Source organism: Populus alba, chromosome 5, assembly GCF_005239225.2.
Source record: "Populus alba chromosome 5, ASM523922v2, whole genome shotgun sequence".
In the NCBI taxonomy this organism is placed as follows: domain Eukaryota; kingdom Viridiplantae; phylum Streptophyta; class Magnoliopsida; order Malpighiales; family Salicaceae; genus Populus; species Populus alba.
The window spans coordinates 19623193-19646787 of record NC_133288.1 but is presented as its reverse complement, the minus strand read 5'-3'; the positions used below and the strand labels follow the sequence as shown (position 1 = coordinate 19646787).

The 23595-nt window shown below is 35.9% G+C and overlaps 4 protein-coding genes across 4 annotated transcripts; 2 read left to right on the top strand and 2 right to left on the bottom strand.

The window, feature by feature from the left end:
- Positions 1 to 403: 403 nt before the first annotated feature.
- LOC118061707 (outer envelope membrane protein 7-like) lies at positions 404 to 1202 on the bottom strand. The gene has a single exon (XM_035075242.2). The coding sequence runs from the start codon at positions 909 to 911 to the stop codon at positions 678 to 680; it is 234 nt and encodes a 77-aa protein (XP_034931133.1). The 5' UTR covers positions 912 to 1202; the 3' UTR covers positions 404 to 677.
- Positions 1203 to 1929: 727 nt separating this feature from the next.
- LOC118061708 (small nuclear ribonucleoprotein SmD1b) lies at positions 1930 to 4514 on the bottom strand. Its single transcript, XM_073409513.1, has 4 exons — positions 4327 to 4514; positions 4157 to 4233; positions 2348 to 2539; positions 1930 to 2240 (listed from the first exon to the last, which is right to left on the bottom strand). The coding sequence occupies exons 1-4, from the start codon at positions 4338 to 4340 to the stop codon at positions 2185 to 2187; spliced, it is 339 nt and encodes a 112-aa protein (XP_073265614.1). The 5' UTR covers positions 4341 to 4514; the 3' UTR covers positions 1930 to 2184.
- A 5976-nt stretch (positions 4515 to 10490) lies between these two features.
- On the top strand, positions 10491 to 19906 carry LOC118061709 (auxin response factor 6). Its single transcript, XM_035075245.2, has 14 exons — positions 10491 to 10655; positions 10907 to 11019; positions 11453 to 11551; positions 11630 to 11686; positions 11766 to 11924; positions 12045 to 12129; positions 13104 to 13194; positions 13587 to 13751; positions 13833 to 13955; positions 16902 to 16977; positions 17095 to 17242; positions 17353 to 18515; positions 19007 to 19197; positions 19404 to 19906. The coding sequence occupies exons 1-14, from the start codon at positions 10595 to 10597 to the stop codon at positions 19615 to 19617; spliced, it is 2745 nt and encodes a 914-aa protein (XP_034931136.1). The 5' UTR covers positions 10491 to 10594; the 3' UTR covers positions 19618 to 19906.
- A 141-nt stretch (positions 19907 to 20047) lies between these two features.
- Positions 20048 to 23539, top strand: LOC118061710 (protein DETOXIFICATION 41-like). Its single transcript, XM_035075246.2, has 8 exons — positions 20048 to 20997; positions 21320 to 21864; positions 21961 to 22047; positions 22136 to 22192; positions 22361 to 22599; positions 22689 to 22807; positions 22992 to 23078; positions 23170 to 23539. Exons 1-8 carry the CDS (start codon positions 20686 to 20688, stop codon positions 23239 to 23241), a joined length of 1518 nt encoding a protein of 505 aa, XP_034931137.1. The 5' UTR covers positions 20048 to 20685; the 3' UTR covers positions 23242 to 23539.
- Positions 23540 to 23595: the final 56 nt, after the last annotated feature.

Below are 23595 nucleotides of genomic sequence, written 5' to 3'. Positions count from 1 at the left end.
TTTCTTTTAAACCTTTGCTTGATTCCAGCTCTAACCGGGTTTTTAATATCATCATTTTTTTCAGCACAAAATAATACATGTAGTGATATACAATTACATGATATATTTTTTTTCAAAAAATTGATAAATAGTTTCGATTTTGAATTTAAAAATAACTTGTATCCTAAGATTTAAATTTTAAAAAATCAAGGCCCGTCTTCCTGGCCAATAAACAAACCATTCTGGGTTCATAGACTAGTTAATAGTTAGCCACAAAAGTAGCTGAAAGATGCCCACGGTTAATTGTTGTTATTATTATTATTTTTCCAAATCATGCCCATGATTCATGCTTTATATGATCAAGAAATTTATTCAAATGTGCCACCAAACATCAGCTTAACGAAATCTACCTTAGAACACCGTATTTTAGATGTATGATAATCAGCTTGTAAATTAACCAACTGTAGAGAGAGAGAAAAGAAGAGCAAACCCCTAAATCTTGCCGTCGATTGATGGCAAGAGGAGGTTAAAAACTCCAACATGGTAGAAACAAAAACCCATTCAAATCCCTGGCACCTAAACCCCCATAAGACTATTACTAACACCACTGAGTACTAATCTCCGACTTCTACCCCCAACCCTTTTTTATATATAAATTTAACCAAACAACTAGTATTTAAAAATCATAACCATCATCATCAAGCAACTGCTGGGTTCTCATCAGAGAAAAAAGCATCAGATTCAGAGAGGGAGCCCTTCTCCTTGCGATCAGCAGAATCATCATCGCCATCGGGATCCCGAGCAGGATCAGACTTGTCCATGGCAGAACGAGCCTTGTCGAGGAAGGGTTTGAAAGCTATCTCAATAGCTAGCCACCCAAATGCAAGAGCCCCAAATACAACCACCGCCTGTTTCGCTGGCTTCATCCCCATCTTCTTCTTCTTCCTTTCTTTCCTCAGCCGCTGATCTCTGTGTTGATTAGGTACTGTTTTAAGCTTTCCTTGCAAGCTAAGCTTGATTCCCTTAGGTGGATGTATTTATATGTGATGGGAGAGGGAGAGTAAGAAACGGTTCCTTTTGTTTTTGATATCGATTGACGGTCAGGATTGGGTTTGAGCTAGGGCTATCTGGGGAAGGAAATTTGTCTGACTGTTATTAGGTTTCCAAGTTCAAATTTTGAAACAAATACCCTCCATAGTACACCATTTGTTAAAACAAAATTAATTTCATAAATTATTTTAATAAAAAAAATAAAAAATAAGAATCAAATATAATAATAAAAAAAAATAAAAAAAAATAAAAACCAAATTAAATATAAAAATCAAATTAAAAAATAAAAAAGATTAAAAATATATATAACGATTAAAAAATTAATAACAAAATTTTTATATAATCACTAAATAATAAAATATTTTAAAATTTTTTATAACTTGAAAGTATTTTCTTGTAATATAAAAAAAAAACATTTTTCTAAAAATTAAATTATTTTTTTTATTGACCAAATTTTATAATAATATAAATTGAAATTTAACTGAATTAGAAAATTGTCGTCCTCCTTTTTTTGTCTTGACTATATTTTTGCTTGAGGCTATCGGTATAAACAAGGGGTATACCCCTCCTTTCAAAATCGAGACACGGTTACTGATAAATGGGAAGAAAAAACAACATGCTGGGATTTAATACGAAAGAACTAGCAGTAGCAATAATAATCGGAAACAATTCTCAGGATAAACCTTGCCAGCAGTTGGAAAGCATGCGCAGATGGGTTCTAGGCGATCATCTGATCAGCCAGCCATCTTTGCCATGTATCAGCAGCACAGCTAAGCAATTAAAAGAGACATTCAGACGGTTCGAGCCATCAATTAGGCCAGCGGAAGTGGATTTTTTAACCACTTGCTCCAGTTGCGCAGTACTAGTATCCGCTACATTCAGGTAACTCAAATCAGAATGTTCCATGAATGATAGCATTCCAGCATGATTAATGAACGAGGATACAGAAGAGTAACATGACATAAGCTCATCACTTTTGATCTTCTGGTTGAATTTGAAAAGGATTAACCACGGACAAACTCGTGTACTGCAATTTGCCTTCATAAGGCAAACAGCAAAATAATGCAGTAGCATTCTCTTACTGTTCCTAACTTTATCAGCAGATTCGTGTTTACATAACCAGACGCTGCAAAAATTTAAGCAAGCAAGATATGATTAGCGGCCACGGCCACGTCCACGGCCTCGGCCTCTACCACGACCCAGAGGCCTCCCTGAAATTTTTAGAAGAACTAAAATTATTAGCAATCCGTTATAAGTAGGAAAAGAAATATTATGTAACATTTAAATGTAGTTGAAGCCAAAAAGAAGTTAGCAATACCAGCTGTTGGCTTCTTCGGTTTGACCTTAGGTGTCTCCTCGATCAGCAAAGTCTCAAGATTCAAGCTGTCAGGAAGGATGTAATAACGAATGTTGTTGCCCCTCACACTAAGATGATCCAAAGTTACTGGATTTTTCCCTTTCACTGTTAGTTTCACTGTTTTCAGATGAGTGTTCATACTGATATCAACACCTACAATTGGCAAATCAACCAGTTAGAATTGCCATTGCTTCACCTGTTCCACCATGTGCACAGGAAAGGAAATTGGAATATCAACTAATAACACTCCTCTAAAACCCCTAAAGTTGGAATTCATAAAGGATCAGAAAGAAATTCAATCCCAGAACAAATTTACCTTGTAAGAGAAACTCGTAAAATATTTCAAATTCTCCTCCACCATCAAATAACTACAAAGACAACAGGGCTCCGGAAAGTCTCACAATCTGTCCTCTCCCTCCTCTGGCCTCTAGGATACATCATTATTGCGTCCACATGTCTCATGGCCATCCAAAAGGTAGATAAATATTACATAGTTGAACTCACAATCAATAGACAAAGTTGCCACACTTTAGAAAGTACTATACTCGAACATGTGTTGTTCCTATCACATATTTGGATGACTCATCAATTCATGGGGCGCTATAGTTAGCAATTAGCATACCCAATCTCTAGGTGTAAAAAAGTTTATCACGAATATCGTAGGGAAGACAAGATTCGTGGAAAAGGATGTTGCTCCAAGAAATATAGCAGCTAGCACTTATTCTCCATCACCTAAACTCTGCTTTGTCACTCAAAAGTCAGATGGCTCGACAATGACAAACGCACTGCGAATCATGTTCAGAAATATACACCAAATTATATCTATCCCCACTCCTCATCAAAGCTTCAGAGACCAGAAGCTTCATCAATCTCCTGCAATGGAAGTGCCCTAGCAGAGTTTACTGCACGCTATTCTACAAAGTACAAACAGAGTTCCACATCATAATAATTCTTAGTTATTGTACAAGTGCTGAGACCTTGGAAAAGAGGATGAATAGAAGTAAAGCTGCTACCATCCCCCCAAAAAACTCCAAACTCTGACTTAGGTAAGAGATTAACCTCTGGATTTGAAAATTCAACTGCTAGTTCAAGCTATTAAATTCCATGAAAGAAAATTTCATTACCATAGATTGAATTGCCCATCAGTCCAAATGAGAAGCAAGCTATCTTCTTTTCCTCAATCAATATTCATATAAATTGAATTAATTTACTGTATACTCTAACCACAAGAAAAAAAATCTCCATTATGAAAATTACAGTCTACCCAGTAGTTCATATGCAATTTATCGGAACATGAGGCATTTTACTTTATGGTCTATTTAGTCCAGAATTCTCCAGCCCATCAAACACAACTTCATTCGTTTACTTTTTGTCAACTGACTCCACCCCGGATATTTTTCATTCAACGAATCTACCAAAATCTTTTTGCACAAGAAGAAAACGAAGATTCCAATGCGGAAGAACAATCTGCAGCAGAATAGACATAGCAACCCTCACTTCGGAGTTGTCAATAATCCCATATCACAAATCTATCTTTCGCACGACACTGCAAAAACTCCCAAAATATACCATAACAAAGTGAGTAAATTGTCCATAATATTGCGCATCTTCATCCATAGATCAGCTCCCCAAAGAATCTACGGGGATAAAATAGCTGACGAACTTCTTAAATCTGGAGGTGGACAATAGCCCAGATAAATACAAGGGTTTAACAAAACCCCAGGTAGATAAAACTAAAAGAATGAAGGTAATAGATAGAGAAATAGAAACCTGTGATGGTGCCGTGAACAACAGTTCCGTTCTTCAGTTCAATTGAGATGGTCTCATTGTTCAGCTTCATCAAAAACCTAGAGACGAAAAGGATTGATAAAATAACACAACGATCAGATTATTAATTAACAACAGAGAAGGGAGACAGAGATAAGTTAGTAAAAACTAACCTGACGAGCTTCATTGTGGAGTTGGAAGGGAAGAGAACGCTAGCTCGCTAGCTAGGGTTTGAAGAAGCAAGAGCAAAGGCCAGTGTTGGAAGCGAGAGAGATGAACGGGGACCTCTTGCACAGATGGATCTGCTGCTATTAGGGCTCTCTCTTGCTTCTTTCTATTTGGAAATTTGAAAGGTTTAGACTTTAGAGCTTGCTCTAAACGGTGCCGTTCGGTAGTTTGAAAAAATGACGATGATATTAAATAATTAATAGAAAGCACTATAATTTTTTTTAGTTCTCACGACGCCGTTTGGCTAAAAGACGGTGCAAAATAGAAACCTGCAAATTGCGAAAAGGCTCCTTACTGGCAGGTCTTCTGCTCTTTTAGCCTGTACTATGGTTTTGCTTCTCCATCCTAAAACAATACATCGAAATTAAATAAATGATTGGTCATAGATAAAAATACAAATCATATTTTGAAATTTTATTCAAGCTGAAATAATTCTATAAAATAAAATAATATAAATCATATTTTAAATTGAATAATTCTTTAAAAATTGTATCAAGGCCTTTCATATATTTTGGTTTTCTGCGTTTCTTGATTTCATTTTAAGTGCAAAGTGCTTGCTCTGCTATAACACAAGTTGATGATAGTATGAGTAGTAATGAAGATCTGGGCAGCAAGTGAGGAACTGTGTCACCGACTATCTTAATCACTTACATTTTCTTTCATGGTTGATGCAACATAAATATAACAAAGATTACTTCATGTGAAATTTAATAATAGAATCTCTCGGCACTGAAAAGTTTGCTCTTTTTTATGTAAAGAAGAGGAGATCAACTGACAACTGTCCCCTTTTTCTTTCCTTGTTCTTTTAGTCTTTATGCTACATCGGCCAAGCATTTTGTCAGAAATAAGAAACGGAATGGTTCTTTTATTTCCTTTATGATATGATACTGTTTTGCTCTCTTCAGATGACTAGGATCGTCGTATCTGGAGAATCCATTCACTCCTTTTCCAGTTTTCTTTAATTTTGATGTCTCGTTATAAGAGTGTCCATATTTTAATGTATGATCTAGGGATAATTACTTACAGCCCTTAATGTAGATCTATTACTGTGCCACATAGAAAGCTGACGGAACCAGATATATGATGCGAGTGAGGTGTGCATGCTTGCCTTTTTAGAGCGTGTTGGCATGGAAATAGCTTTTCGTTACATGCAAATGATGTTCTGTTCCTTAATGGAAAGGTTGTGGTTCTAATTGTCAGCATGTTTCATGAGAACTTCTGGGTTCTTTTCTTCGGGGTGTGCCTGAGATGACTCGCCACTATATGTTACTGGATGGAGAGATGATCATAGATACCGATGAAAATACACAAAAGCAAGAGAGAAGATGCCTCATATATGATATGATGGCAATTATAAAAAAGATTGTTTCAAGAGTTTTATTTTGAATATTTTCAACTTTATCTGCTGCTTAGAAGATACCTTTCGACAGAAGATAGTATAATTGAACCTCGAGATATGAACCATTCAGTGTATGTATTACCAGAAGCACTGGAGATTAGCTACCATCCATGTTAGTTTTAGAAGATTTGAGGTTGTGTATTTGTTGAAAAACTGATTTCTAGGTTTATTCTGTCAGGAAAGGAGGAATTGGTTTTAGTTTCTTTCTACTGTTACCAAGCTTTTGTAGAAATTCGAAGCAGATGGTCTTATATTCAAACCGAAACTTTATTTGATTTACAGAATTGCCAAACCTGACAGGCTAGTGGATTAGAGTTAAATCAAATCAATTAAAGCTTCACAGATGCTTTTGCGATGCACAAATCAACCATGTGTGTGCAAAACTTGTCCACTACACTAAAGCTTCTGGTAAAGTCGGTGAAATAGACGTGCAGATTACATGTGAATTCCCGCACTTTACATTATCTGTAAGCACACTTAGGATCATATACGCTAATATTAAAGAAAAATAAAAATCCAGGTGGGAATAGCTTTTCTAAAAGAGCAAGAGAAATTTGGAATTCATATCATTGATATGAATGGATTCAATAATCTTGATTTCATTTAATAACATGATTAAAAAAACAACAATAAAAAAAATAACAATGATTAATAAAAAAAACTAGATATAAAAACAAAAAATATTAATCAAAAGAAAAATGAACAAAATTAAATAAAAAAACTAAATGAAATAAAATATTAAGGATGAAATAAAAAAAAAATCAATTTCAAAAAGTATTGAGAGCAAAACAAATAAAATTAAAAGAACAATGACAAAAATTAATTCAGATAAACTATAAGGATACACTTAATTTTTTTAAGGGCTAGCATGGAATATAACTATAACCTCATCATGCACACATGCCAAACCATTAAAAAAAGAATAATGTGATACTTTCAAAGCTATACCAAATAAATTATTTGATTGCTGAAAGGTGTTACATGATTGTTTAAAAAATGTAAATGCCTTTAACTTTCTGGCATGTGTATAGTCACAAGAGCCAATTCATATCTAGTGTTTGTTTGCAAAGATTGAATTGCCTATAATTGAAATTGACAATAAACTAAAAGAACATAATGAAATGATAAAAATGCTCTTTGAATTTAAAGCCCCAAAAACCCACCGCTTTTTTTAATTAACTGTTTGCTTTTTAAGTGCAATTATAATTCACTTGCTATTTATTTTTGCCTACTGTGGCAATCGCTTGCCAAAAGTGAAGGCGTTACAAAAAACCAAAAAGCTTTCTTTCCGTTTTTTATTTTTGTTTTTAATGTCCCTCTTCAATTCCATAATGATAAATAGACTCGATGAAAAAGACTGTTCTGGCAATGATAGCAAGTTAAATGGTTTTATTTGAGAGTAGTAAATTAGTGAAATACGAATACGTGGAAAATAGGAGTATGAGCTGTTTTAACTTTTATTTCAATTATAATATCCACTCGTTGATTGATCTGTCGTTTTCAAAACATTCTAAACGTCCTGTAAGCTGCAAACCCAGCTCATTGATGATTTAATTAAAAAAAAAAACACATTTAGGTGTTATTAATTGTGATCTGAGTAGGATAACAAGAACCGAATATTTAACCTCCAGTTCGAATGTTTTTGTTCATCAGCATCCTCCATGATGGGATGTTTGGTAGGTGGTTAATCACTATTTATTTTTATATTTTAAAAGTATTTTTTAAAAAAAATTAATTTTTATTTTATTTTTGTTTTAAATTAATATTTATTTTTATTTTTTCAAATTATTTTGATGTACTAATATTAAAATTAATTTTTAAAAAAAAAAATCATTTTAATCTATTTACAATCACATTTTTAAAGAATCATATCATTAAAGTATACAATAAAGGTATCATCTTCAAGGAACTTTTGCGTCTTGGATCATAAAAACAATGTAGGGTCTCTTTTGGCAATATGTTATATTTCGTGACTTCTTTTGGAATTCTTGGAATTTCATCACGGAAGCTCTTGAAAAAAATGCTTTGCGTTGTTCAAAAAAACTACTTGAACTTTCAAATACACTGTGCCTCGATAAGATGGGTGGCACGGGCTGATTTTTTTTTCTCTCCAGCAGATTAAGGCGATGTAGAAATTTTAAAAAAAGTAAAACAAAAATAAAGATTCTAGATATTTACGTCATAAATATAAATAATAAAATAAAAAAATAAAATAATTTTTTAAAATATAAAACAAATTGACTCAAGTCTATCCAAACTAACAAGTTAAATATAAAATTTAATCATGAGACTTGGATAATCATGTGGGAGAAATTAAAAAAAAAAAAGGGCTTAAGATTTTCTCAAAAGCATGGCAAGAAAAAAACCAAATCAACCCCAATAAACCTACTAAATCCATAATCCAGGGCACTAGATCGAAGAAAAGTAAGAAAAAAAAATAAATGATAATTTTTTACCAACTCAATATTGAATAATGAATTTCAAAAAATAACTTGAAAAAACCAAAATCAACATAGTTTAATCTTTCGAATTCCATGACATGGGTCGTGAGGCCAGGGTTACACCATAAAAAAAAATCAACGAGAAAAAAAGGATAAAAAATAAAATTAAAAAAAATGAGGACTAAATTTAATAGAAAAGAAGATGAAATCAAACACGAATAATGAAATTGAAAATCAATTTTAATGAAGAAAAAGATATGAAAAAAGAATAAGAATCAAGATAACGAGGGTTAAATTTAATATAAAAATCAAATGCTAGTTAATGACACTGCAAAGTAAAATAAATTCAATAAAGAATTCAAAACTAAGTATATTACAGTTAAAGAAATGAGGACATAATTTGATTCAATGAACAAGTGATCATTTTTTTTGCAATTCAAAAGCGCTTTTTGAGCAGGAAAAAGAGAAAAAAAAAAAAGGGGGCAAAAATGTGCTACAAGAGCTCAATCACCTCATTTAGAGGCGTTGATCGCACCTTTGTGATGGAGTGGCGAGACACATTTAACGCTTTCTTGAGCAACAATGTTGGAAGACTAGATGGCGCCACACATATCACTAGAAAAACATAGACAACTCCCACTTACTGACGCGTGTACACTCTAACTATTTTTTATTTAAATAATATTATATATATATATATATATATTAAATTACCGAATTAACTTGTGCTTTACATGAAAATTACTGAAAAACAAGAATAAAATAACAAAAAAAACCCCTGCCAGAATAAAATGACAGTGCAAATCCATATTACCAAGACGTGACTGTATACACAATAAAACATTCATTTTTTTTAGCTTAATAAATATAAATTACCAAATTTGTTTTACAACCTCAGCTAAAAAAAACCTAAAAAAAAAAAAAGACAATAGAAAAGAAAGTTTTTTCTCTCTCCAAACATTCTAGTACAGTACTCTTTTAGGATGGGAACTGGAGGAACAGAACATCCAAAATAATGGCTGTCCTTGTACCGCCACACTGACAGATCTCATTCATTCAAAGGTCCTTTGAATGCTAGAAAGGATGGGTGAGGTGTGGGGGAGTGTTTGGACAATCCCCCTTCAACCACCGTCTTCTTTTTCAATCCTATCCCAGATCCATGCAAAGATTGTTCGAGGTTTGGATAATCTTGTAAGAAAGACCCCACCTCAATATCTCCCATATCTCAAGGGCCCCACAAATTCTCAAACGATAACGACCGTCAAATATTTCCAACTCAGATCTAGGAGCGAAAGGGATGGATGGCCAAGACTTGCATGATTCCAATATTTATTGCCTAAATGCCCCCCCCCCTCTCTCTTTTTTGCAGTGCCATGACAGGACTCCGCTATTCACGTTTAAAAAACAAACAAGGTGCGTGCTTGCTTCATTTTTATTATTTAGATATTTAATAATGAAATTTATTATTATTTCTTAAGTACATCAGAAGTGTTTTTAAAATCATTAAAAGAAAAAGACAATTTTATCTTAATCAATGCACACAGCGATTTTTGCCGAATAAAAAAACAAAAATCAACAATCGTGAAGATCTGCTACCGTAGACCGGAGAGTACTAGATTCTACCTGGATTGTTCAATGAATAAAAAGAGAGAGAGATGGACCCCATCAAGCGACAAACAATGACCACTGTATTAAATTGATTGATCTCTCTCTCTCTCTCTCTCTGAGTTTGAAGAGGTGACCAAGCCCTTTTCAAGATAGAGGGATAAAAAAAAAAGCTCTTTCAAAAGCTCTCTCTGCTGTACTATACACGACTATACTGCCCTCCCTTTCTCTCTCTCAGCTTCATCCCCCCCCCCTTCTCTCTCCCCTTAAAAAAGAAAAAGAAAAAGAAAAAAACGCAAACCCTTACAAAAACAAAAAGAAGTCCTTTTCAGTAGTGAGGTTCACTTGACTTGTCTCATTCATTTCTCTCCAACGAAAGATTTTCATTTACCAAGAGTGGGAGAGTTAAGTTATTCTTGTTCTTGAGATCTGAAAGGAAAGTTAGGGTTTTTATTTTGTGTGGAGAGAGAAATGTGGGAGGAAAAGGAGAAGATCTGAGAAGTACATGAAGCTAGTAAGGAGGGTTTTATATTGTGGTTGTGGAACTGGAAGTGGTTTTAGATGATAGTTGTTTCCAAGTTGAACAAGTATATTTTTGGTTTTACTGGCAGTGGTGATGGTGGGACTCGTGGGAGGGTGGGTGGGTGGGTGGGTCTTCTCTTCTCTGGTTAAATAATATTTGAGAGATATTATTATTAGTGCTTGGTTTCTGAGGCTGATAATTAAAGACTGTATTTTTTTTTTTTTTTTTTATATAATTTTTGAAGAATGAGGCTTTCTTCATCTTCTTCTTCTTCTTCTACTGGGTTTAATCAGCAGACTCCAGAAGGTAAAAAAGATTCAATCGTTGGTGTGTTATTGATATTTTTTCACTGCTTTTCCTACACTTGCATGCCGATTTTTACATGGGGCGCTTGCATCTTGTGCTTTAAATGCATTTTTTTGTGAAAATTTCAAGTTTTTTACTCAAAATTAAAATTTGCTCCATATTTGTATGTGTGTGCCCTGATTTCTTGCTATAATTGTTGATGTGCCATGCAAATTCATGCAATTGTGCGAAAATACTTGTTTCTTTTGTAGGGGATAAAAAATGTTTGAATTCTGAGCTATGGCATGCATGCGCGGGGCCTCTTGTGTCTCTGCCTCACGTTGGAAGCCGAGTTGTGTACTTTCCACAGGGTCATAGTGAACAGGTCAGTGAAATAACTTTGTTTAATTACAGCCTTGCTTTTGAAATGTAGCATTAGGAGAACATATATGCTATGTTTGACCACCTATCAGTGATATTACCTTATTCATCACTAAACATATCGGTTCTGGATAATATGTGGTTGTTTACGAGTTATTTCATATGGATAGTTGTTGTAAAAGGAAAAAATATCTTGTATTTCGCAGACTAGCAACTTGCTTCATATGTAATTTTACTTTTGTAATGTTAAATAGATGCTTGGGCTCGTTTTTTGAAAATTGCTTTGTTCATGTACTTCTCATTGTATGTATTAAGGTGCATACTTTCTCTCTTTTTTAACTGGAGAAATTGTCTTTTAACCTCATGTGCATGTAAACATGTAATTTTTGTTTTTCACCATTCTGTAGCAGTTCAAGAGTCTTCCATTTTCTTTGTAGGTTGCTGCTTCAACCAACAAGGAAGTTGATGCTCACATCCCTAATTACCCAAGCTTGCCGCCACAACTAATCTGCCAGCTTCACAATGTTACCATGCATGTAAGCAATTTTGTTCTTAATCTACTCTGATGGGAACAATGTGCTGGCTGCTGTTGAACTCAAATGTTTTAACTACAGGCTGATGTTGAGACAGACGAAGTTTATGCTCAAATGACCTTGCAGCCATTAAGTCAGGTATCTTAAATGCCTATCTTGGATTTTGATTTTCCTTGTCTTGTGCTGTTTTTTGTGCCTTGACGTACTTCTTTTTCAGGATGATCAAAAGGATGCTTACCTATTGCCAGCAGAGCTAGGTACTGCCAGCAAACAGCCGACTAACTATTTCTGTAAAACATTGACTGCAAGTGATACTAGCACTCACGGAGGATTTTCTGTTCCTCGACGAGCAGCTGAAAAAGTCTTTCCTACTCTTGTAGGTCCCACTATCTTTTCACCTGTTTTCAATTTGTATGACATATCTGCAGGTTTTGAGCTAATTGTTATCATTCTTCTTTAATTTAATTTAGTTTGTTCTATTTTGTTGTTCTTTTAGGATTACTCCCAGACGCCTCCAGCTCAAGAACTAATTGCAAGAGATCTTCATGATAATGAGTGGAAATTCAGACATATATTTCGAGGTGAGTTTTGTGTTATGTAACTGGTCAAGATTGCATGTTGACATATTTGGGATAATCATTTTTCGGTATTGTTTGCCTGCTGATCTGTTTTTGTTTGTTTTTAATTTTATTTGCCCATTCTGCTTTAGCTTGGCTGTTCCCATATTTGTTTAATGTGACAAGGTTTGAATCAGAAATTGCTTTCCTACCTCTAGATGCAAGTAATCAGTGACACCTTTGATACTGTTGATTGTGCTTTTGTGAGGACCAGACTCCAAACTGGTTATAAAATCTTAAAGAAAGTAGCAATACAAACAAATTCCTGGATAGGAAACTAGAGTCAAATGCTACTAAATGGAGAAATAGATTGGATTCTGAAATAAGACGTTTAATAAGAATCAAAACAAAACTAAAAATCCTAATGTCAACCTAAAATCTCAACTAATCAAATAAAAATAGTTTCAGATATCAATCTTTGAAGTCTTTCTTGGTTACCGATCACAGATTTATTAGAGATGACAAGTTCATATAGGTGTTCTCATTCACCAAGTAAAACAAAAGTATTTTTAGATAGATTATAATTTCATAATATATTAAATAGAAAAAAGGAAAAGTGTGCTTGGCAATTCTAAAGTTTATTGTTTTATAATCATTGAATATGAAGATTGAAAAGTCTCACTAATGAAATTGAAGAAAAATACATACATAGAAATGATCCCGAGATGGGGTGGAAGTTGAGTTTCTCTCAGAATTTTTTTGGTCAATATTGTTCCTTTTTCTTATGGAATTGGAAATTGAATAAGAACTTGAACTCTGGCAGCAAAATAAAGTAGCATGCTTGCATTTAGTACCAGCTTACGTGTCAATGGTGATAACATTGGTAAAAAGTAATATGAGGGTAGTGGATATTCTTGCCAAAGTGATGAGAAGAAACTGACAGGATGTTCCAAGAGTCAAGTTCCTGCTTATAATGACTTTTCTCACTGAATTTTCAGGACAACCCAAGAGGCATCTTCTTACAACAGGATGGAGTGTCTTTGTTAGTGCAAAGAGGCTTGTTGCTGGTGATTCTGTCCTTTTCATTTGGTAGGATATTTCTCAACCCTGATTGGATTGTTTAACTTGCTTTTACAAAATCTCTACATGGATGGGCATGTTGAGAGTCAATCCTTCTAAGATAGGGATGAATCTATCCTGATGGTAACTTAAAAAACCCAAGAAAATTCTCCTCATTCTTTGCTCTATATTTCTGACAGTGAACTATAGAGATTTAAACTAGAAGCATTCCAAATGTACCTATTTTTTTTTGTTAAGAGGGGTTTAGCCAAGCTGTCTAATGCCTGTTTGCACACTGCACAATGTAGCTTTGTGGCAAGCAACTTCCTTTTGGCTGATCTCAAATCTATTGATGCTGAAAGTTGAATGGCCCTCAATTCTATCGATAATCACATTTTAATAAGCATTTTATATTTCATCAGGAATGAGAAGAACCAATTACTCTTGGGTATTCGGCGAGCGAATCGTCCTCAAACTTTCATGCCTTCGTCAGTTTTATCAAGTGATAGCATGCATATAGGTCTTCTTGCTGCTGCAGCTCATGCAGCAGCCACTAATAGCCGTTTTACAATATTTTATAACCCCAGGTGAAATATCTTCTAGTGCAACTTTGAAAGTATTTTAATATTATAATGCACACATTATTTATTTATGTTTTTTGATTTCAGGGCTAGTCCTTCAGAATTTGTCATCCCCCTGGTCAAGTATATTAAAGCAGTATACCATACAAGGGTTTCTGTGGGCATGAGATTTAGGATGCTATTTGAGACAGAAGAGTCAAGTGTCCGCCGGTAAGTCTCTTAGTAGTTTTACATGGAATTGATTCTTTTAGACAAAATCTTGTTTTGTAATTTTGTTGCTGGTAATTTGTTATGCTGTTGCAAGTGACTGTAATTTTGATTAAAATATTGCGTAGTCAGCAACTTTTTAGAGAGCTATGTACTCAGCTGCCCCTTTAATGTGTTAAACTGATGGTGCTTGGGAGAACTTGGTCTTAAAGTACCCTTGTTGCTTACTCATTGGCTTAAAGGTGCCTCAATTGCACTCTCTTTTCACACTTAAAACCAGTTCTGCAATTTGTTCTTTTGAAGAGATGGATTTGACATGCAATTTTTGGCCTGTAGTGCTTTGTTTATAATGGGATGCCTTTTGGATTGGATGTGTGGTCCATCCTTCACTTTTGTGTGACATCTAAGAATTCCTATTGAGTGATGCCTTGTCGTTCGATTGCAATCCATGCCTTCTAACCATGGTCTATTTGCTACCATTTTTCTATTCCATCTTTGTTAAGAAATGATGCCTATCTTTGGCCTTCACCTGGGAGTTTATAGTTTTCATTTGAGTAGCCATTTAAGATGATGTTAGAGCATAACATCGTGTTCAGGAGTTCATATTGTGGTAACCAAGGTTGTCAAAAATGTTTTTTTGACACGACACGAAAAATAGAATACAAACTCGGATTGTAAAATCATAAGTAATTTGTTTTGAACTAATTTTATATTGACAATTCCAGCCAAGAAATTAAATTACATTAAAATCTGATAAAGCGAGTCATCAATATTATAATCAAGGAGTGATCTAAATAAAATGAGAGATAGTATGAATCAATAAATTAATGACATGGTGAAATAAAAAGTCTTGGAACAAAACTTCTCAATACAAGGGAATCACTGAATGGTAGGAACTAGGAAGTACACATGAACCTAGTGACAACTTGGTTGTTCCCATAACAATAAGTCCTAATGGACCCCTTATGGGTTGGAAGCTAATGAGCCTAAACTAGTAATTAACTAACATAAATTAAAAAATGAAACAAACCCCTAAACAATGTCTAATGCGCGAAGAAATTCAAATTAAAAATAATTATTCAAAATTAAATAAATAAATAAAATAGAATAATAAAAAAGTCATGTCAAAATTCCTCCATGTAGCCCAAATCTCCAATTTTCGCATGTTCTTGGCGGATTTGAGTCCTAATTTTAAACATGTCGTTCTCTCTCATCTGGATGAATTAATGGGCTTATGATATATGGTCGGAAAGCTTCAGATGTCTAGTTTCTAGCCCAACTTTAATCGCAAAAAAATTCCACCGGTAGCTCTAGATATATTCCAAACAATATACGAAGGTCTAGTTTGATATATTTGACAAGGTTCGCCTTCTAACTTTGACCCTTTGAAATGTTATGTTCCCGAACTCCATTTGACTTGAAAATTTACCACTATATTTTCATATGTCAAATATTTTCCTGTAAAATGTCAGCTCTATCCAATATATGGTTTTAAAGATATGCCTAATCTCGCAAAAACGAGTCGGCAGATATTTTAAGGCCAAACTTGGACCTGACTTGGTTCATATCACAAATTTAGTAAACTCATAAAATCAAACCGAGTTTATCGATTTTGTACGAGTTAAGTCTGATTTTACTGGTTTTCTAGTTTTTAGTTTGATTTTGCACGTTAGATGCATGTTGACTCGGTATGATTTTACAAATTAACTCGCAATTTTAACATTTAACAACAATGGTGGTAACGTTTGTAATTTATAAACTAATCCATGTTTCAAGTCTGATAGGGTTTCACATGAAGGTGCTTACTAATAAATACAGCCTGTCTTTGGTTTTCATTTAATAGTTTAAGGTTTTGGGTTGAGTGGTTGTTGATAAGTTTGAGCTATTTCCTTACAATCAAGCATTTTTGCATCTTTTTTTGATTGCCAAGTCACCTAAACCATATTTAATCAGCCTTTTTGTTGTCTAGCAACTGCCCAGATTGCTCATACATCATATTAGGCATCAGTTTCCAATTTTACCCCTAATTTCATTCTCTTTCATTCAACTAAATTCAACTTGCTCATTTTATTTTATTTTATGCATTTTACACTTCTTATTCAAGTTTAATGCTGGATCAATACTTATCCTTTGGAGTGCATAAACACGAAAGCATAAGAAGCATGTGATTATTGTTACATGGAATGCTATTTTATGGTGAAAAGCACAAAATGTATTGCCAGAACACTGCCTTCCTGGTTGGCCTAGAGGTGGCAATCAAGGAAGGGGATTGGATTCAGTTCATATAAATTTTTGGTGCTGATGTGCTAAAACCAAAATTTTCAACAGCGATGCAAATTATCTTTCACATTAAATCGAGGTGATAGATTGATGCAGGCTGTAAGATGGATCAAAATGATGAGTGCATCATCTATAGTGATGGACAGCTACCAAAAAAAAATAAGGAATAGCTATCTGTAGTCTCTCCAATGTTATAGCTGTTGGAAACAACTGGGACATGACCACCCTTTTCCAACACTTAAACTATACCTGTTTTTTGTTTCTCCTTCCTCACGCCTGGTATTGATTTATCATCAGTTTGTGGAGTTAGCACTCTTTTGTCTGATTTCATGTACTTTTTTTTCCCCTTGCTTTGGTCCCATTCTCCAGAAAATATCTTCAACTTTTCATTTGTCTGAATGTCTCTTCTGCTGTCTCATCTGAAATAACTAGTATAGTTATTTTTATGCTCTGTAGCAGTTTGGTATTTGGAATCTTTGATTTGATGGATCAAAAGCTCATAGCATTATCTTTTTTTTTTTTTCCATGCCTCTTTGCTATCTTATTTTTAAAATTTTCATTTTTTCAGATGCATTTTTCTTTCCCGTCACTTTAAAAGATTCCTGTGATGTCTTACCTGTAAAAGTACCCGGTAGATATCTTCACTGACTCTAGCATGTTTTATTCCAGATACATGGGTACTATAACTGGTATTAGTGATTTAGATCCTGTTCGCTGGCCAAATTCACATTGGCGCTCTGTCAAGGTTTGTTGGAACTTCGTTGTTTTTTGTATTTGTATCTGTGAAGCCCTTTCATTAATGATTTATTCATAGTTTTTCTTTAGTGTGCAATTTTAAATAACTTTTTTACTGCTAATTTAGGTTGGCTGGGATGAATCCACTGCAGGGGAGAGGCAGCCAAGAGTATCTTTGTGGGAGATTGAGCCGTTAACAACATTCCCAATGTATCCATCTGCCTTCCCTATGAGACTGAAAAGGCCATGGCCATCTGGGCTACCGTCTTTCCATGGTATGTGTCATTTCCGCTCAAGAATAGGAAGAATGGTTTCGTTGTGATAAATCAAATATCAAGTTTGACACTTAAATGATACCCCATCCTCCTGAATCTGCTAAAACCAGGTCTGAAAGATGGTGATTTGAACATTAATTCACCAATGATGTGGCTTCAAGGAGGGGTTGGAGATCTGGGAGTTCAATCTTTGAACTTCCAGAGCTTTGGTGTTGCTCCTTGGATCCAGCCAAGGTTTGATACTTCTATGCCAGCTCTACAACCTGAAATGTACCAAACAATGGCAGCTGCTGCACTTCAGGAAATGCGAACTGTGGAATCTTCCAAACTAGCTTCTCAATCTCATTTGCAGTTCCAACAATCTCAAAATGTATCTAATGGGCCTACTGCTTTGATTCAGAGGCAGATGTTGCAGCAGTCCAATCTTCAGCATGCACTTCTTCAAAACTTTCAAGAAAACCAGGCTTCAACACAGGCCCAGTTTCTACAACAACATTTACAGCATCGCAATCAGTATACTGGTCAGCAGCTGCAACAGCATCAACCACAGCTGCAGCAAGTTCAACAGCCTAAACAACTGAATGAATTGTCTGCCCCACAGCAGATCCCGAATGTAATATCAGCTCTGCCTCATCTTACTTCAGTCGCCCCATCCCAGTCTCCATCTTTGCAGCCAATTTCTTCCCAGTGCCAGCAGCAGGCCTTTTCAGAACCACTTGGAAACCCAATTGCTGCATCTGATGTTTCTTCAATGCACAGTGTCATTGGTTCATTATCCCAGGATGGAGGATCCCACTTGCTTAATTCTAATGGATCCAACCTTCTCATCTCCCCTGCTTCATTATCAAAGCGAGCAGCAATTGATCCTCAACTTTCTTCTGGTGCTGCTCATTGTGCGCTACCCCAGGTTGAACAGATGAGAACTACACAATCAACTGTGTCTGATCTTGCTACCTTGTTAGCTCCATTCTCTGGAAGAGAGTATTCTACCTATCAAGGTGCTAATGATCCACAAAACAATCTGCTGTTTGGAGTTAACATTGATTCTTCAACCTTCATGCTTCAGCATGGGATACCAAACCTGAGAAATATTGGCACTGAAAATGACCCGTTGTCCATGCCATTCGCTGCTTCAACTTTTACAAGTGCTACTGGAAGTGATATTCCACTCAATTCAGACATGACAGCTTCAAGTTGTGTAGATGAATCAGGTTTCTTACAGTCCTCTGAAAATGTGGATCAAGTAAACCCATCAACAAGAACCTTTGTGAAGGTAAATTGTTAGTCATACATGTCTATGTGCATATGCGAAAATGTATACATAATCTGGCTATAGGTTTTCAACTTGGAAGTGTATCTTTTGTTAACGTACACCCATGCACAGTATGAAAATTCAACCAGGCTGGTGGAACTTGTTTAAATAATTTAGGGCACGCTGAAGTGGTATCATAAACAACCATGATTGCCTTCCTGATAAAGCACCCATTCATTTTTTTTTTTCACTGCCATGACTGTACTGTTTATGTAATTTTTCTGAAAGTGCAGTAGATGCCCATCTCCATGTATCTGAAAGTGCTCTGATTTTGAATGAGCTATATTGCACAAGTATTGGTATTTGGTACAAATCTAATGTGATAAGAGGGTATTTTGTGATTTCTGTGCTTCATAGTTTGCAACAGTTACTTGTAATTGTAGCTCTTGTGTTTGTGGTTCATGACATGCAATCATTTTTGTTACTTATTCAAAGCACTGCAATTTTAACAGGTTCACAAGTCAGGGTCCTACGGGCGATCGCTAGATATTTCCAAGTTCAGCAGCTATGATGAGCTTCGCAGTGAGCTTGCTCGCTTGTTTTGCCTAGAAGGCCTATTAGAGGACCCACAGAGATCAGGCTGGCAGCTTGTATTTGGTGACCGGGAGAACGATGTGCTTCTCCTTGGTGATGATCCTTGGCAGTAAGTCCTTAAAATTTATTCCTGAATTCTTTTTGTTTTTCTTCTATAATTAGTTTTCCAAAATGAGAATTTAGTACAAAATACTTGAAGCAATTCTAGCATATTACTTGTTACTTGAGAGAACAACCATGACTGAAACCTTTTGAGTGCTGTATTATGTTAAATCGGCTTGCAATTCAATGCTGCTGATGTATCTCTTTTTCCAGGGAATTTGTGAACAATGTCTGGTATATCAAGATCCTATCTCCACTTGAAGTGCAGCAAATGGGCAAAGAAGGTCTCAGTCCTGCAGCTTCTGTCCCAAGCCAAAAGCTTTCTAATAGCAACAGCGATGGGCACATGAACAGGCAGGGTTTTAGAAACTCAAGCAATGGGATTGCATCTATGGGGTCTCTTGACTACCAAGGCAGATGCACATAAAAAACCTGAAATCACATGAAAAATTAACTGAAAAGCAAGCAACTATATTGTGGTACCTGTTATATCCACAGGACGTTAACGTTATTTGAACCTTTTTCTGGTGGGTAAAGTGTCGTGCATGGTCAGGTTATCTAGCAGGTTACTGTAAATTGTAATTTACTATAGGAGACTGTTTCTCTTATCACTATACTAGTTACGTCATGGAAGTGTTAGGAGAATGTAGCATGGTAGTGGTTTGTTTGTTACCAGATAAGTTTTGAGAAAGTAAATCTCTATTCTCTTCGTATTATCTGAGGCCAGAGATTAAACAGACACACACACACACACACACACACACACACACACAACCAGTCTGTAATGACAGATAGTTTAACTGTAAAGCAGTTAAAGCTAAACAGATATAACAATATAACAGAATCCTAACAATACAAGGTGGGTAATTTCACAGATTCTTCTAGTTTTAGAATCTCTGAAAGGAAATGCTCCACAACATAAAAGAAGAACATGCTCGACTCTACTTCGTGTAGGTCGACGTTTTCTTCACCAAAAGAGCAAGTGCATAAAGAGTAACCGAAGACGTTTTAGAATCTCCTTTTCGGAAAACATATAGCACTTGCTCGTCCTTGTTATCTCTTTTTCAAGAGGAAGTAGAATGACGAGAAGGCCGCCATTGATGGGGTCGCCAACTAGTAAAATTTGCCTTGACATGCGAAATGATGCCCAGAAATAAAGTTAATTGCTCCTACTTGTTTGCTAATTAAATCTAGGACCGTCAGGTGGTGAAGGGTTCATATATGAGATACTTCTGGCCTTAACAATTTAAGTAGAATGAAGATTAGGTGCACGTGTTTTGACCAACCACGCCGCAGGTCCATGAAAAATCAGGTACCATGCTTGAAATGAGTTAGCCTTAGCTACTCTTCTACAAGCATGTCTGCCTTCACTGTTAGAATGATCCTTAATTTATCTTCTACCTAATTATATAATTAAACCTGCTAGACATTTATATATGAACTGACAAACCCTTCTTCGACAAGCACCTAGCTAGTACTGCTCGCAGAAATAACCATGGGCGAAGAATCAGAGTATCAAACACCGCTACTAGAACATGACTCTCATTCACGTATTCGAGACTTGTCTTCTGTAACAATTGAAGAATTCTTGGAGCACGGGCCTGTGGCTGTCCGATGGTGGCCACGCCTTGTTGCATGGGAATCAAGGCTCCTTTGGATCCTATCTGGCTCATCTATTATTGTTTCCGTGGCCACCTTCATGCTTAGTTTCGTGACCCAGATGTTTTCAGGGCATTTGGGTGCTTTAGAGCTTGCCGGGGCATCTATTGCCAATGTAGGAATTCAGGGTCTTGCTTATGGCATAATGGTACGTCTTTATAATTTCTTTCCGGCAATTGCTTTTTTTCCTTGTTTCAGTACGAGGCATAGCCACCGAGTTGCAAAATGTTGATAGTCTTATCCGATTTACAGGGTCCATTTGAGACCTTCAAATGAAAATCTCAAATCTAATCGTTGAAGTGTCCCTGTGAACCTACTGATTGTTTCTGTCGCTTGGACGTTAGTTTCTTATCCTGCTGAATTAACTAAGAGCAAACTAAAAGCTTGATTGCTACTTTTAATGTGTTCTACAAGCTGTTATCATACTTTATAATCTTCTAACCTTGTGATTATTTGATAATAAACAACAGCTGGGCATGGCCAGTGCGGTGCAAACTGTCTGCGGCCAAGCATATGGAGCCAAAAAGTACACATCAATGGGCATCATTTGCCAAAGAGCAATTATTTTGCACCTGGGAGCAGCTTTCCTCCTCACATTCCTATATTGGTTTTCAGGGCCAGTTCTGCGAGCTATTGGTCAAACAGAGAGCATAGCTGAGCAGGGCGAAATTTTCGCTCGTGGCCTGATACCTCAGCTATATGCATTTGCATTCAGCTGCCCTATGCAGAGGTTTCTCCAAGCTCAGAACATAGTAAACCCTCTAGCATACATGTCTGTTGCGGTGTTCCTAGTCCACATTCTTCTCTCATGGATTGTTGTTTATGTACTGCAATATGGTCTCTTGGGAGCAGCTCTAACACTGAGCTTCTCTTGGTGGTTGTTCGTCATCTTAAATGGACTTTACATTGTCCTGAGCCCTTCTTGCAAGGAAACCTGGACTGGCTTATCTGGCAGTGCTTTCACAGGAATTTGGCCTTATTTTAAGCTTACTGTCTCGTCTGCTGTCATGCTTTGGTATAACAAAGACTTACATCACTTATTAATGGTTTTGTAACAAGTTCTACAATCTGATTATTATTTAATATTTTATACTTTAAATTAATAATGCAGTTTGGAGATATGGTACAGCCAAGGACTGGTACTTGTATCAGGACTCCTCGCTGATCCAACAGTATCACTAGACTCCATTTCTATATGGTACGCCAAAAGCTAGCATCTCAATTTCCCACTTGCACAATGCCATTGTTTTTTTCCAGGTTCTAACCTGAAATTGAAACATCCCCAGCATGAACTACTTGAACTGGGACATGCAATTCATGCTAGGCCTGAGCGCAGCTACCAGGTTTGCCAAGAACTTAAACACTTGGATTGACATATAATCAAGGGATATTATCATGCAGCTGAACCTATTTATTTTGTTTTCATTACCTTGAGCTACTTCTCGGTATTAAATACGAAGAAAATACATATTATCATATCTATACCGATGAATCTGTGTGTTGAATCGCAGCGTTCGAGTAGGTAATGAACTAGGGGCAGGTCATCCGAAGGTAGCGAAATTGTCAGTGATGGTGGTGAATGGCACTAGCATTGTAATTAGTATTCTTTTCAGCGCAATAGTTTTGATTTTCCGAGTTGGATTAAGCAAACTCTTTACAACCGATTATGAGGTTATAGAGGCAGTTTCTGATTTGACTCCCCTGCTTGCCATCTCTGTTTTCTTAAATGGTATTCAGCCTATACTGTCAGGTCAGAAAGCTACATTTTACACATCAAGTTCACTTAAAGGCTATAACTACAAGATCTAGCAGAATAATCATTTCCTTGTTGAGTTTCAGGTGTGGCCATCGGGAGTGGATGGCAAGCTACTGTAGCTTATGTCAACCTGGCCACTTATTATGTAATTGGTCTCCCAATTGGATGTGTCCTTGGGTTCAAAACCAGCTTAGGAGTTGCTGTAAGTTTATCTTCCATGCGTAGCTTCTTTACCGCAACTTTTTTGTTCTCTGTATTGATTTGAGCGTGGGAACTTCTGGTTAAAAGAGAGAGAGGGCAGTGGTCTGCCAAGTCCGGTGCTTGATTTTCCTGTAACTTCGCTGATAGAAGAGAATTCAGATGAACCAATATTAACTTTCTTTCAGGGGATCTGGTGGGGGATGATCGCTGGAGTTCTCTTGCAAACAGTAACTTTAATTATTCTTACTGCGAGAACAAATTGGGATACTGAGGTAATTTAATCCACCTTGTGTCTCTTGCCTTCTTTCTATCTTGGATAGAATTGGGATTCGTTGCCATCATTGTTAAAAAATGCGTTTACAGGTTCAGAATGCAGCTGAACGTTTGAAGAAATCAGCAAATGAAGATTTCTCTGGCTTGGTGGAGGCCATCTAAGGACATTTCAATCGATTCCCACCTTTTCTATTTTGTTTTAGAGTTCTTCTATTTTGTTTTAGAGTTCTTGGAGATGAATTTAATTCCAATAATCAATTTTGTAGCTTTAAATTCTCTAGAGAGGTGTTGATTTAATAGAATTCATTTGTTAGAGTAATTCGACATTAAAAATATCATTAACAACAATGATTGCGATGTGGATTTTAGCCTGCAAATGCTTCACTGCACAATTTAGCCCCGTATAGCACAAATATAATGTAACTATTGGTTTGCTTGGAGTCTGCATGTTCTCTACTCATTAGGGTTTACTTTTGAGTTCCTCTTTGTTCAAGAGGGTTTTTTTTTTTTTTCATG